This window comes from Phoenix dactylifera, chromosome 7 (assembly GCF_009389715.1).
Source record: "Phoenix dactylifera cultivar Barhee BC4 chromosome 7, palm_55x_up_171113_PBpolish2nd_filt_p, whole genome shotgun sequence".
In the NCBI taxonomy this organism is placed as follows: Eukaryota; Viridiplantae; Streptophyta; class Magnoliopsida; order Arecales; family Arecaceae; genus Phoenix; species Phoenix dactylifera.
The window spans coordinates 7,141,914-7,157,133 of record NC_052398.1 but is presented as its reverse complement, the minus strand read 5'-3'; the positions used below and the strand labels follow the sequence as shown (position 1 = coordinate 7,157,133).

General features: G+C 38.6%; 2 protein-coding genes across 2 annotated transcripts; both read left to right on the top strand.

Annotated features, from left to right (window-relative positions):
- The first annotated feature begins 329 nt into the window (after positions 1-329).
- LOC120111397 lies at positions 330-2,158 on the top strand. Its single transcript, XM_039128444.1, has 2 exons — positions 330-2,040; positions 2,145-2,158. The coding sequence occupies exons 1-2, from the start codon at positions 330-332 to the stop codon at positions 2,156-2,158; spliced, it is 1,725 nt and encodes a 574-aa protein (XP_038984372.1).
- Positions 2,159-4,873: 2,715 nt separating this feature from the next.
- LOC103710003 (alpha-mannosidase 2) lies at positions 4,874-14,927 on the top strand. Its single transcript, XM_008795561.4, has 4 exons — positions 4,874-5,551; positions 5,906-6,055; positions 7,252-7,284; positions 11,705-14,927. The coding sequence occupies exons 1-4, from the start codon at positions 4,976-4,978 to the stop codon at positions 14,450-14,452; spliced, it is 3,507 nt and encodes a 1,168-aa protein (XP_008793783.2). The 5' UTR covers positions 4,874-4,975; the 3' UTR covers positions 14,453-14,927.
- Positions 14,928-15,220: the final 293 nt, after the last annotated feature.

Sequence of the window (15,220 nt, the reverse complement as noted above, 5' to 3'; positions counted from 1 at the left end):
CCACCAGCAACAAAAAGTATTTTCAATGCTTGAAATTAAGCAATGCCAATGTCAATACCATATCGGGTTCATCAAATTTAATTGAAGGTTCTGGAAGAGCATATATTATGTTGCCAAAAGGCACAACATTTTGTATTAACGATGCTCTATTTTCTTCAAAGTCTAGAAGAAATTTATTGAGTTTTAAAGATATACGTCGTAATGGTTATCATATTGAAACCACCGACGAAGGCAACAAAGAACTTCTTCTTATTACTCAAATGAATTCGGGCCAGAAGCTTGTTTTGGAAAAGTTGCCTGCTTTCTCATCTGGGTTGTATTATACACCGATGAAAATGATTGAATCAAATGTTGTAATGCACCAAAAGTGCACTGATCCAAAGATCTTTATGATTTGGCATAATCGCCTTGGACATCCAGGTTCTATAATGATGAGGAGGATTATTGAGAATTCACTCGGGCATCCATTAAAGAACCAGAAGATTCTTTTACCAAGTGATTATCTATGCTCTGCTTGTTCTCAAGGTAAATTGATTGTTAGGCCATCCCCCTCAAAACTTGTTGTTGAATCTCCTTCATTTTTACAAAGAATTCATGGAGATATTTGTGGGCCTATACATCCATCATGTGGACCATTTAGATATTTCATGATTTTGATTGATGCATCAACTAGATGGTCACATGTTTGTCTTCTTTCTACTAGAAATGTTGCATTTGCTAGACTTCTTGCTCAAATAATCAGATTGAGAGCACAATTCCCTGATTATCCAATTAAGACAATCCGATTGGATAATGCAGGTGAATTTACATCTCAAGCTTTCAATAGCTATTGCATGTCAATTGGAATTGATATTGAACATCCTGTTGCTCATACACATACTCAAAATGGTTTAGCTGAATCATTCATCAAAAGACTTCAGTTGATTGCTAAACCTTTGCTTATGAAATCAAAATTACCTGTTTCTGCTTGGGGACATGCTATATTGCATGCAGCATCATTAGTTCGAGTTAGACCGTCTGCTTATCATAAATATTCTCCCTCGCAACTTGCATTTGGTCAACCACCAAATATTGCTCATCTTCGCACTTTTGGTTGTGCTATATATGTTCCAATTGCACCCCCACAACGCACTAAGATGGGTCCTCAACGTAGACTTGGTATATATGTTGGTTTTGATTCTCCATCTATTATTAGATACGTTGAGCCCCTTACAGGGGATTTGTTCAAGGCACGTTTTGAGGATTGTCATTTTGATGAAACAGTCTTTCCATCATTAGGGGGAGAAAAGTCGATGCCTGAAGCACGACGTGAAATCACTTGGAATAATTTGCCCTTATCTCAATTTGATCCTCGTACAAATCAATGTGAACTGGAAGTTCAGAGGATTATACACTTGCAAAATGTTGCAAATCAATTACCGGATGTATTTACTGACACCAGAAGTGTAGTAAAATCTCATATTCCTGCTGTTAATGCTCCAGCAAGGATTGAGGTCCCTGAAGGACAACTTACTAATAAAGCAGCGAATGAGTCTGACGCACGCCTGAAGCGTGGAAGACCTATTGGATCGAAAGATAAGAATTCTCGGAAGAGAAAAGTACAAAGAAAAGAAACTGGAGCTCCTGAAGAGGCCATACCCACAAAACAGACCATAAAATTTGGTGCTTCTGAAGAGACCATAACTCCCATTCTACAATCTCCAGGAATACAACTTCCTGAAAAGGAACCTCCTGAAGAGTTATCCCCTGAAGAGGAACATATACTTGAAAATAATGAGATCTCAATACATTATATAAGTACAGGAGAAATATGGGATAGAAATAAAACTGTTGTCGACAACATATTTTCATTTAAAGTGGCTCTTGACATTACCAGAAGTAATGTTGGCATTACCAAAGGTAATGAGGAAAGTGAGCCAAAGACCATCGAAGAATGCCGACGTAGAAATAATTGGCCAAAATGGAAAGAAGCTATTGAGGCTGAATTAAGCTCATTAGCAAAAAGAAAAGTTTTTGGACTTGTAGTCCAAACACCTGAAGGTATAATACCCGTTGGATATAAGTGGGTATTTGTACGAAAGCGTAATGAAAATAATGAAATTGTGCGATATAAAGCACGACTTGTTACACAAGGTTTCCTGCAGAAACCTGGGGTTGATTATGAAGAAACTTATTCCCCCGTTATGGATGCAATTACATTCAGATTTTTGATTAGCTTGGTAGTTACAGAAAAATTAGATATGCGACTGATGGATGTGGTCACTGCATATTTATATGGATCATTGGATCATGATATATATATATGAAAATCCCTGAAGGATATAAAATGCCTGAAGCATGTAATTCAAGTACATCCCGAAGCATGTATTCTATCAAGCTTCAAAGATCTTTATATGGGTTGAAGCAATCCGGGCGCATGTGGTATAATCGCCTCAACGAATATTTATTGAAGGAGGGATTTGAGAATAACCCTATATGCCCATGATTCATTAAGAAGTCAGAATCCGGATTTGCTATTGTTGCAGTTTATGTTGATGATCTTAATCTTGTTGGAACTCCTGAAGAGCTCACAAGAACCGCTACTTATTTGAAAAATGAGTTTGAAATGAAAGATCTTGGAAAAACAAAATTTTGTCTCGGTCTGCAACTCGAGCATTTTCCAAATGGAATCTTTGTTCATCAGTCAACATATACAGAAAAAGTTCTGAAGCACTTTTATATGGATAAAGCTCATCCTTTGAGTACCCCAATGGTTGTTCGATCACTTGACGTGAAGAAAGACCCATTTCGTCCTCCTGAGGAGGATGAAGAAATTCTGGATCCCGAAGTACCATATTTGAGTGCTATTGGTGCACTAATGTATCTTGCAAATTGCACTCGACCTGATATAGCCTTTGCAGTTAACTTATTAGCAAGATTCAGTTCTACTCCAACCCGAAGACATTGGAATGGGGTCAAGCATATTCTTCGTTACCTCCGTGGAACAACTGATATGGGATTGTTTTATCCTAATGGATCAAACTCATAGTTGATTGGATATGCAGATGCTGGCTATCTATCTGATCCACACAGGGGTCGATCTCAAACAGGATATTTGTTTACTTGTGGAGGTACTGCTATATCATGGAAATCTGTGAAGCAAACATTATCTGCTACTTCTTCGAATCACTCAGAGATTATTGCTATCCATGAGGCAAGTCGGGAATGTGTTTGGTTGAGATCACTAATTCACCATATTCGAAAAAGGTGTGGTCTATCCACAATCAATGATAGTCCAACAATCTTATATGAAGATAATACTGCTTGCATCACCCAGATTAGAGGAGGCTATATTAAAGGTGACAGAACGAAGCATATTTCACCTAAGTTCTTTTATACTCATGAACTCCAGGAGAAAGGTGATATTGACGTCAAACAGATACGGTCAAGTGAAAATCTGGCAGATTTATTCACCAAGGCATTACCAACCGCAACATTTAAGAAGATTGTGTATAACATTGGAATGCGACAACTTAAAGACCTTTGATCATGCATTTTTCAGGGGGAGTCAAGGACCTTGAAGATTTTATGCCGATTATACTCTTTTTCCTTCGCTAAGGTTTTGTCGCACTGGGTTTACCTTTGCAAGGTTTTAATGAGGCAATCCTAAAGCACTTGGTGGTACACAAGAATACTGTACTCTTTTTCCTTCGCCATTGGTTTTTTTCCCACTGGGTTTTTCCTTGGCAAGGTTTTAACGAGGCATATTCTTTGTGTGTGGTCATCCAAGGGGGAGTGTTATGAATCCACCGTATTTGGGTGGATGACCACTTAACCTTCACCTCTTGAGTTTCCCCACCTCTTGGGTTTTCCATCTTTTGTAACTCCTAGATGTGCCCCTTATCCCTTGGGGATGTCTACATTCATCCACCTTTTTACCTTCTCTTGTCCTTTAATTGTCTTGTGATTATGACTATTATATCTCCTCTTTATAACCCTAGGCCTATAAAAGGGTACCTTGAGGAGGATGAAATGTACACAAGTAAAAAAGAAAGAAAGGCATTAGAAAAAAATGGAAAATACTATTAGTTCATGAAGAACTAATTTTCTATAATTTCTGTGTCTTATTTATTTTCTTGTCTCCAATCTCTTTACCTTTTATTTTACAACAGAAAGATTTTTTTTTTTTTTTTTCTGAGGAGAGGGCTTAGTTTAAAAAATGACAAGAGCATACGATCCAGGGATATATATATAATTATATAAAACTTGGAAAGGGGCATGGGTACAAATTCTCTTTCATGACAAGGATTACACGCCTTGGATCCAAACCTGAAATTATTATTTCTATCCTTTTAATGTTAGACTACTCGAGTTCTCGATCAGATGCAATTTTTCAGCGGGAATTGTTCTTCTTTTGTTGCCCTTCCCGCAAAATCGGTTTATAAAAAAATTAATATCATTCTAAAAATATAGTAATTTGTAATCTACCCCTTGGTTAAGATTACTCGGAAGGATGCATACCAGGACCGTAATTAAAACGTCAACTTTCCAAGGAGTCGGTTGTATCCTTCGTGCGAAAGAAGGATACACCTTCCTTCGCACCGCTTGACCGTTAGATCATCCCCATTTGACTGTGAGGGCTGCGCGTACTGATGGTTCGTATTGCTTTGAGATCTATGCAGTGGATGATCCAACGGTCGGAAGGCGCGAAGGAGGGTGATTTTTTTTTTCGTGGGAAGGATGCAACCGTGATGGAAGTTCCAAAGGGGGGAAAAAGAAAAAAATCTGGACTTCCGGGCCACGCTTACCCACGGGACCCCACCTCCAGACTCGAAGTCTCGTCCTTGGAAACACGAGCCTGGAAGAAAACAATCCCTTGACACGACATGGAAGAAAACAATCCTTTAAGAGTGCCCAAAGCTTGTCCGAGAAGCAGCAGGCCATAGTTCAAAAGCGGCAGCAGCCGGCAGCTGATCGCTTCCCGAATCGATCCCAGATGGCCTTCTTCTCCGGCGGCCGGCGAGGCGGCGGCGGCGGCGGCGGCGTCCTCCTCCCTTCCACCTCCAAGCCCAAGCCCCTCCGCAAGCCCTCCTTAGCCGCCGCTCGCCGCCGGAGCCATCTCCGCGACCTCCTGTCCCCCACCTCCACCTTCTTCGCCCTCGGCCTTTCCATCTCCGTCCTCTTCTTCCTCGCCGTCGTCATCGGCTACGGTGTCCCCAACTCCCTCTCCTCCTCCCCCTCCAAGCAGCGCCTCTTCCGCCGCCCCACCTTCCGGAGGTCCGCCGACGCCGGCGGCGCTGGCGGCGTGAAGGGGGGCGAGATCGCGGCCGCCGCCGTGGACATCACCACCAAGGATCTGTACGACCGGATCGAGTTCTCGGACGTGGATGGTGGCGCGTGGAAGCAGGGGTGGAAGGTGACCTACGTTGGGAACGAGTGGGACAAGGAGAAATTGAAGGTGTTTGTGGTGCCCCATTCACATAATGATCCCGGATGGAAGCTGACGGTCGAGGAATATTACAATCGCCAATCTCGGCATATACTGGACACCATCGTGGAGTCGCTTTCCAAGGTGAAAATTTGCAAGAATCTTGTTTTTCCTCCAGATTTTAATTTTTAAATGATGGATGTTATGACTTTCTTATACTTAACTATTTTTGCGTAAAGCGATTCTTCGATTCTTCGAGGAGCTCTAACCCTTTTTTTGCACAGATGTTTCCTTTTGCCGATCGACTGATTAAATCACTCCTTTACTAGTATGATTTGCTCATTTTAGTGTCGCGAGGAAAGGAGTTTGATTAATGTTGCTGGATGGGCTATATGTCTTTGTTGATGTTGGTCACTCGTGGGTTTGGGTGACTTAGGTTTTCTTGTTTTGAGGCTCCTTAAGGGATCTAAGGACTGTGTTGGGGCTTATTTTTTTCAGGACACGAGGCGCAAATTCATCTGGGAGGAGATGTCATATTTGGAAAGATGGTGGAGGGATGCCTCAGAGCTTAAAAGGGAGAGATTCACCAAGTTGGTCAAGAACGGGCAGTTAGAGATTGTAGGAGGAGGTTGGGTGATGAACGATGAGGTAAGCCAAAGGACAATCCAAGTAATTCTCGATGAATGAATATCATGTAATACTTTTGGAGGAAAATGAGTTTTATGTACTTGCATATAATGGTCACACACAAGAAGCCTGAAATTTATCAGAAAAAGGATTTCCTTTTTATTTCTCATGATAAGGTATAATCTTATAAATTCATTCTTGTTTTGTTTAATTTAGATAAATTTGGCCAAATTCCCAGTGAGCACGACCTTATATATATATATATGCTTTCCGTGTCTAGAATGCCTTGCTTAAACTCAAATGTTTTTAGGATATTTGGTTGACAGATGATCAATATTTTTTTCTTTACATGGTTTCTTTATGGCTTATGTTAATTGATGCTTGAGCAGTAGAAGTTTGATTGCACCTGAATTGTAGTATTTTAGGGGAAAATACAACTGAAACCAAAAAATTTAGTCTAACTTCAGTGGATAATTCAACTTTTTCTCGTTGATGTTGTGGTCACGTAGGAACTTAAACTTTGGTTAGACCACCTTGATTTGTTGCCAGCAATCACTAGGTTTCTGCCACATTTCATGAGATAGTGTTCAGGAGCCAGTGAGCTTTACTGGAACTAAATCTGTAGTTTGGCATCTCTTATGAAAATTTATCTGCATAGTCATATGATATGATGCCATATTGGCGGGTTTTTCCCCACATTATTGGATGGTGATGGGTTCAATGTGAATTGTGAAGGTTGGGTGCAAAAGGTACTTTGTTGATCGCCAAGCCTTTTCCATTTTTATTCATTTAGCCATTATTAGGTTGATAACTTTTTGAAAGGTTTTGTGGAACCACATATAGGGGATGTATATGTAGAAGGCCATTCAGGAGATTGGTGGTGGGCCATTAGGATAATGTTAGTGCACTGATTGAAGTTTAATTGTCATTCAGCATCTGGCAGTTGGGGTTCAACACTTCAACTTGTATCACTGGGTGGTTCTCTACAACAGTCATGCTCCTGATCAATCATCTATTGTCGATGATTCACCGCCTTCCAACCGGTGCTTGAATCGAGCTCTTGTATATTACACCCTAGTTCTTCATGTAGAATCTTGATATGATGAAAAAAGTTTTATAAGGCTGTTCCATAATAAACATGATGTTACTCTTTTTCTTTTACAATTGTCCTTGTAAAAGTATTTTTCCTCTAAAGCTGATTCCTTTCTTCTTTGCAGGCCAACTCTCACTATTTTGCTATCATAGAACAGGTATATTCTTTGTCTTTATTCAATTAGTCTCATTAAGGACTAACCGCTGTAGATTTTCAAAAATAAAAAAAAATATTTGCTTTCACATGTGATGATGTGGTTTTTGTCACTGATATGTTTACTTGGTGTGATTTGAACTTGAGAAGCCTCTTTCTTTTGCTTCAAATATGGTTGCAATGTATAATATGAAGATTCTTGGAAAATGCTGGGTGTAATTAAAACGTTTATTTGCTGAGAACATATTGATGTATTTGAGGACATAGTAGAGTTTTTATAGGTATTTATTGATCACATCTATGTCTGTGTGATGCATGAGCATTATGCTTAGGCACGCACACATGCATACTAATATGATGCAAGCAAACCCATCAATATACTCATGCAGTCTGCTATGTTGGAATTAACCTCTAAAGTTTGGTTGTTCATGTGAATATGTTTAGTGGCTGAAAAAGCGGCTTAAAAAGTTGAAAGAAGCAGCCATTGCCTATCACAAGGCCATATTGTTTTGGCGGATTTTAAGCTGTGAAAAACACTTGTTAAGATCATAGTTTCTGAGATGACTAACTGCCAAGAGCCAAGATAAACAAGTTCTGAGATTGGAAATATTACAATTGATTTTGAGAAAAGACTTAAGTGTAGAAAAGAAAAAAAATAAATTTATCTCCAATAAAATTCTAATTTACATGCTAATGTTTATAAGGAAGCTTTTATCAATGACTTTCCTCTGGGATAAAAAACTTTTATTGATGCCTATAACTCTACCTTTCAGGTCTTCACAATTTTGATGCTTTATGATTGAGATAAATACAAAGGCACTTTGAGTTCTTGGGTCTAAACAAATGTGCTCATGATTTTCTTGGGATTTTCAACAGTTTATGGTGGAATGCTTATAGGTTGTCAACCTCTTAATTACATGATGACTAATTTTCCCTTGACTATAAAGAAGCATGACCATTGGGGGACAAAACCAAGGATTTGACATTTAGAAGAACCTCAATATTCCAATTTTGCTAGAATGCCAAGGTTTTCTGACTTCCATAAAAGACTAATGAGAGGGTAGAGCGTTTTGAACTTTAATCTGGAAATTAAAATGTTGAAGTCTAATATAGTACCCTTTAAACTTGTAGCTTGTAAGCGTGTTGTCAAATGTGTTTGCTTGATTTTATATTACATGATCCATAAAATCCTCAAATAACATGATCTTTAGGAAACTGTCGCCAACTTCTTAGGATAATTGAAATTCATGCATCCAAAATTTAGAGAATTAACACATCTTAAAGCATCACTAGTTAAAAAAAAACCCACGCAAATGCATGTTCTTGCTACTAAAGATTTTAGATGTGAGATAAATTTTAGAAAGAAATAATATATCACGTTTTTTCATCTAGATAAGCTTAAGTTTTGCCATGAGCAATAAATCACTTTGAATTTGAATGTTGGAGAACATGGGATGGGAATCTTGTTAAGTTACTATGCTTATAATCACAGAAATCCCAACTCAAGGTGAGTTTCCTTGGATTCCCTGGAGTCTAGCAGTTTTAAGATCCTTTTTTTAATGGAAATTTAATATGGTTTAAAGTTTAAACCTCTAAAGGAGAAATGTAAGAAGGGGCTATTATGGGAATTTAAAGTAGTATGTTTTTAATCTAGATAAGTTTGAGTCTATGACCAACGGTCATTATGAATTTGATTTTTCTTTTTGAGAACATGGGACTCAAATTATGCAAACAATCATAGAAATCCCAACTCGAGGAGAGTTTTCTCTCAGACTCCTCAGAGTCAGTAATGTTAGGATTTTTTGTTGAAATTTAGAATGGTTTAAACCTCTAAAGAAGAATTTTAATAAGGAGTTATTATGGAAACTGAAAAGTTGGGAAATTTAGCCGCTTTGATACGGTGTTAGGATCAGCTGTCGTCAATGGTGTAATCAGCGAACCACTTATTGAGGGCCAGTTAATCATTTTCCAACAATAAGTGGCTGTTGTAATACCATACTTAATCGAAAGGCTTTGTAACCAGACTTCCCTCCTCTTTTTGCTTCTTGGTTGTGGCATATAGTAGTAGTGTAATATAGTGTTGGGAACTGTATTTGAGATTTTTTTTCCCTGTATGGGCCATCTGTCTCTCTCTGTATTTCACTTCTCATATTGCACCAGAAAATCCGTCTCTTTTGCCACACAGCTCACTTTCCTTACTTATATACATTCTTCTTTTAATAAACATGCCATTTCAAGATTGCTCTATAACAAAAATATAAGAGAGAGAGAGAGAGAGAGGACTGCTGCAAAAAAGGAAAGAACTATATACTATGTAGCCAGATCCCATTCCTTCTTTTTGTTTGCTTGATTATGTTACATAATAGGCAGTTAATATTGGCATGGGAAACAATGTTTAATAATTTAGTTTAGCATGGGGCCCATTTGTCTCAGTTTGCATCTTACTTCTCTTGTATAAATAGACTATTTTCTTTTGTGCATAAACATACCTCTCCATATTTACTCTCTAATTAACAACTATGTAAGAGAGATGCACATAAGCTAAAGTGGATCACGTATCTATCTTCAAACTATCATGATTGTTGGAATCAAAATTGAATGCTCCTTCATCTTGAATAAGCTACAAGCATCTCGCATGCCCGAAACTAGCAATGTATAAGTGAAGAGAATCAGAGATAAAGGCTCATACTTGTAACCATTCAATGTTCCTACCTTCTTTTGCTCCTACTATCTTCCTTTCTCAGATGATCTATATCACCTTTTTTCTTCCTTTCTTGTTCATATTCTTGTATTTTGTTTGGAACAGTGCATCCTGGTTTGCTCATCCCAAAGGAGATTGTTAATTTTCTTTTTCAAAACAGTTACAAGGATTTATATCCTAACAGCAATATAGATGAGATTGTTTCCTGTAATCCTGTTTGCTTTATGAGTACTGTTATCATATTCTCTTCATTGAAAATTGGCATGCCTTATGCCTATTGTGCAAGACATTACTACTGTAGCTTTGATCAATGATCATTTTTAGTATAATGGTCAATCATAATTAGTAAGAATAGCATCTTTATATTTGGATGATTTTCACAACAGACTTTCATTTTATTTCACTATCTAGTGCAAGGTTCAAAACTCAATTTTGGTTTTTAGTTTCAGTGGAAACAAAGGAGTTTCTGATTGAGTAGTTCAACAATTTCGGTAATTCCACTTCTGATCTGGCAGCTTCAATCAAAAATTTCAAAAGATAAAAGATAAGAGTCGAATAAAATTAGGAAAAATCCGCTAAAAACAAGACTAAATCAAGATAATAAATTAGGATCAGTTTATAATATGTAATATTGTTTAGGACCTTTGGATGCATCAATTCAGTGATTTCATGCTGAGAGAATCAAAATTTATTTTTTACATATTTTTTTTATAAAAAACCTATATAAGGTAATGTAATACTTTACCTATTTGATGGATATTTAACATGTAAAAGTATGAATTTCTATTTGATTTGATGTACATCAAAAGCTTTACTCTCAGATCTTTCCAAATCTTCTCAAAACCTGCAAATTATAAGTTTATTTGAGAGGAAATAACTACTCCTCATGTTGAAAGAGATGAAAAAGATAACAAAAAACCTAGGTTGCTCATGTATAAAATAAATTTGTCCTGGAAGTTAGTTTTGGTCAAAGCTCTAAAATCAGCTGCAATCAGGGGTGGAAATGAGCGAAACATGAGCCACGAGCCAAGCTAGTGCTCATTCTATAATTGAACTGAGCTTGAGCTTCTCAAGGGCAGCCACTTCAAGAGATCTAGTAAGAGCTTAAGATTATTTGTGGCTTTCATTTTATGCTTGGTGTACATTCTATTTTGCATAACCTATATTAATTTTTATAATAAAAAATTATAAATTAATTATTTGTATAGATGATTATTAAAATATTATAAAATTTATCAATTATTTATATATTCATACTGGAGCTAATTCAAGCCTAGCTCGAGTAAACTAAATCTAGCTGTAGCCTAGCTCATTTCCTCCTAACTGAGCAAGCCAAACTATAGCCAATTGCTGAACGTGCTAGCTCATGAACAGATGGCTCATTTGCCAGCCCTAGCTGTAGATCGATTCTGGAAAGACTTGATAATTTTGGGTTTGGTTTGGAGTTATGGGAGGACTTCAGACCATGGTCTAATGTTTTCCTATGATATTTTTGGTGGACCTTATAATCCTGTTTAATCATATCCATGCTTTATAGGTTGCTTATTTGAGATTATTCATGTTAAAGTGTTTACGACCTTATGCATTTTGCATTCTATTGATTCATGCACCAGGCATATACTTTCAGTCGTAATTTTGATTCTTCTAGTTAGATGTTGAATTGAACATACATTTTCTTCAACATACTACCAAGTCTTCACTGACCTCTTTAAAACTGATTCAGATGACGGAGGGTAACACATGGCTAAACGATACCATTGGTGTTGTTCCAAAAAATTCTTGGGCAATAGATCCATTTGGTTATTCAGCTACTATGGCATATTTGCTCCGCCGTATGGGTTTCCGTAACATGGTTATTCAGAGGACGCACTATGAACTGAAAAAGGAGTTGGCTTTGCAAAGGAACCTTGAATACATATGGAGGCAGAGCTGGGACATGGAAGAAAGGACTGATATATTTGTCCACATGATGCCATTCTATTCTTATGATATTCCACATACCTGTGGACCAGAGCCTGCTATTTGTTGTCAGTTTGACTTTGCTCGGACACGTGGATTTAGCTATGAGTTCTGCCCATGGAGATTGGATCCAATTGAAACTAATCCAAGTAATGTGCAGGAGAGAGCAATAACACTTTTAGACCAATACAGGAAGAAATCAACTTTATACAGAACAAATACACTTCTAGTTCCTTTAGGGGATGATTTCCGTTATGTTAGCATGGATGAAGCAGAAGCCCAATTTAGGAACTATCAAATGCTTTTTAATTATATAAATTCTAGTCCCAATTTGAATGCTGAAGTGAAGTTTGGCACTCTTGAAGATTACTTCTGTACCCTTCGGGAGGAAGCAGAAAGAATAAATTTTTCCCATCCTGGTGAGATTGGATCTGGAGAACTAGAAGGTTTCCCATCTCTTTCAGGTGATTTCTTTACATATGCTGACAGGAATCAGGACTATTGGAGTGGTTACTACGTTTCAAGACCATTTTTTAAAGCAGTTGATCGGGTACTAGAACAGACACTTCGTGCATCCGAGATGTTGGCTGCATTAGTTTTGGGATATTGTCAGAAGTCTCAATGTGCTAAATTACCAGTCAGCTTCTCCCACAAATTGACGGCTGCGAGGAGGAACCTAGCTCTTTTCCAGCATCATGATGGGGTAACTGGTACTGCTAAGGATCATGTAGTAAAAGATTATGGTACACGAATGCATACTTCTTTGCAGGACTTGCAGATATTTATGTCTAGAGCTGTGGAAGTTCTTCTAGGTGATTTCCGTGATAAATCAGATCCTACCTTATTATCACAGTTTGAGCCAGAGCAGACAAGGTCAAAGTATGATGTTCATCCAACACATAAGGTCCTTGATGTGCATGAAAATCATGCACATTCTGTGGTATTCTTTAATCCGTTGGAGCAAACAAGGGATGAGGTTGTAATGGTGGTTGTAACTAAGCCTGACATATTTGTACAGGATTCCAATGGGTCATGTGTGAAGAGCCAAATTTCTCCTGAGTGGCAGCATGATAGCAAGGGAAAAATTTCTACTGGGCGGCATCGTCTTTATTGGAGAGCTTCTGTTCCCGCCATGGGGTTGGAGACCTACTTTATTTCCCGTGGACATAAAGAATGTGAAAAAGCTATACATGCTGAGCTGAAAATGTTTCCAGAATCAGATTCATCATCTTGCCCTCCTCCTTATGTCTGTTCAAAACTAGAAGGGGAAAAGGCAGAGATCCATGGTCTTCATCACACTCTCACATTTGATTTAAAACATGGTCTCCTGCAGAAGATAAGCCATAGGGATGGCAAACAAACTGTTGTTGGGGAAGAAATAGGCATTTACAGGAGCTCGGGAAGTGGGGCTTATTTGTTTAAACCAAATGGAGAAGCTCAACCCATTACTGAAAAGGGTGGGTCCCTGATTATATCTGAAGGTCCTTTGGTGCAAGAATCTTACTCTATTCCAAAGACCATGTGGGAGAAAACTCCAATCTCTCATAGCACACGGATTTATAGTGGAGAGAATACCGTACAAGAATTGCTTATTGAGAAGGAATACCATGTTGAACTCCTTGGTTCTGATTTCAGTGACAGAGAACTGATAGCTAGATTCAAGACAAATATCGACAATGAGAGGGTTTTTTACTCTGATCTAAATGGCTTTCAGATGATCAGGAGACAGACTTATGATAAAATCCCTTTGCAGGGAAATTACTACCCTATACCTTCACTTGCATTCTTGCAGGATTCGTTAGGCCGCCGCTTCTCAGTCCATTCTAAGCAGCCATTGGGGGCTGCAAGCCTTAAAAATGGGTGGCTTGAAATTATGTTGGATCGCCGTTTGGTCTATGATGATGGCCGTGGTCTGGGTCAAGGGGTAATGGATAACCGTCCTGTGAATGTGCTCTTTCATATCCTCACAGAGCACAACGTCTCTGCATTGCCTTCTGCACATGCATTGTTGAATCTCCAGCCATCTCTTCTCTCCCATCGAGTAGGTGCCCACTTCAACTACCCAATGCATGCATTTGTAAGCAGGAAACCGCTGGAAAACTCCTTGAAGACATACTACAAATCATTCACACCATTGGCTGCACCCTTACCATGTGACTTACATATTGTAAATTTCAAAGTCCCACAGCCCCTAAAGTTTCCCCAGGTACAGCCTTCAGATTCTAGATTTGTTATTCTGTTGCGCAGGAGGGGGTGGGATGCTTCATATTGCAGAAGGGGTGGACTTCAGTGTTCGAATATAGGGGATGAGCCTGTCAATCTGTTCTACATGTTCAAAGATCTAGTTGTCTCTAATGTGAAGGCGACTTCCTTGAATCTCCTACATGATGATACGGAGATGCCAGGGTACATCGAGCAGTTGGGAGATGTAGCTCAAGAAGGTAATGTGCTAATATCTCCCATGGGAATACAAGCGTACAAATTTGAGCTGCAGTCACAGTTGGAAGTATAAGCAGGACGCAAGCTTTACATTCTTTCCAGGCTATCCCCTGGAAGGTGATTGACTAAGCTTGACTGAGGTCTGCTACTCGCCAATCATACCTGGTATCACTAACTGGGACGAGATTTTGGAAGGTGCTGCACAATTTGTTTGAAATTTGTGAAGTTGGGTCACCTGCGTATGTCCTTGTAACGATATTGTGCTTTTGCGAAAGACTAAAAGAATAAAATCAATAGAGAAGCAACTTTTACAGGTTTCTGAATCTTAGATTGGCGATGCAGCATGTGGAGCTCTGTTGGGATGCCGATTGCTGGTTAACTTTAAATCATCTTCGGAGCAGCTTCTTTGGAGTTTTTTTTAGAATTTCTTTAGAAAAATTAGGTGCTCTTGCAACTTATATGCTAAGTGAACTGTTTGGAATTGCTTTACAAAATCTGCTCTTACATAGTTACATGATGAAGAGGTGCTGATGATGAGATTCTGGCAAGTTCTGCATTCAATTTGCTGTTCTTAACACATTATAAAGTTTTGCACATGCCGTTTACCCAGTGGCCACCAATCTCGAGCAGATTTACGGAAACCACAAGTTTTTCTGTTTGCAGGCAAGGGGTCGGGCATCATGGATACACCATGACCAAGGGTTGGGCTCTGAAGCGGGTCGCAGTCCTTTCTTTTTCTCCAACCTCATTTCATCAGAGGTAAAGCCTCCCTCAACCTCCTCCTTACTCCACCTAGCCATAAAACAAAAAGAAAGAAAGAAAGAAAGAAAAAAAAGGTTTT

Excerpts from the sequence above, each read along its gene's own strand:
- LOC120111397 (XM_039128444.1), top strand. The coding sequence starts at position 330 with ATGAAAATGATTGAATCAAATGTTGTAATGCACCAAAAGTGCACTGAT.
- LOC103710003 (XM_008795561.4), top strand. The coding sequence starts at position 4,976 with ATGGCCTTCTTCTCCGGCGGCCGGCGAGGCGGCGGCGGCGGCGGCGGC. Across the intron at positions 5,552-5,905 it reads TCGTGGAGTCGCTTTCCAAG|GACACGAGGCGCAAATTCAT; the intron begins GTGAAAATTTGC and ends TATTTTTTTCAG. Across the intron at positions 7,285-11,704 it reads ATTTTGCTATCATAGAACAG|ATGACGGAGGGTAACACATG; the intron begins GTATATTCTTTG and ends AAACTGATTCAG.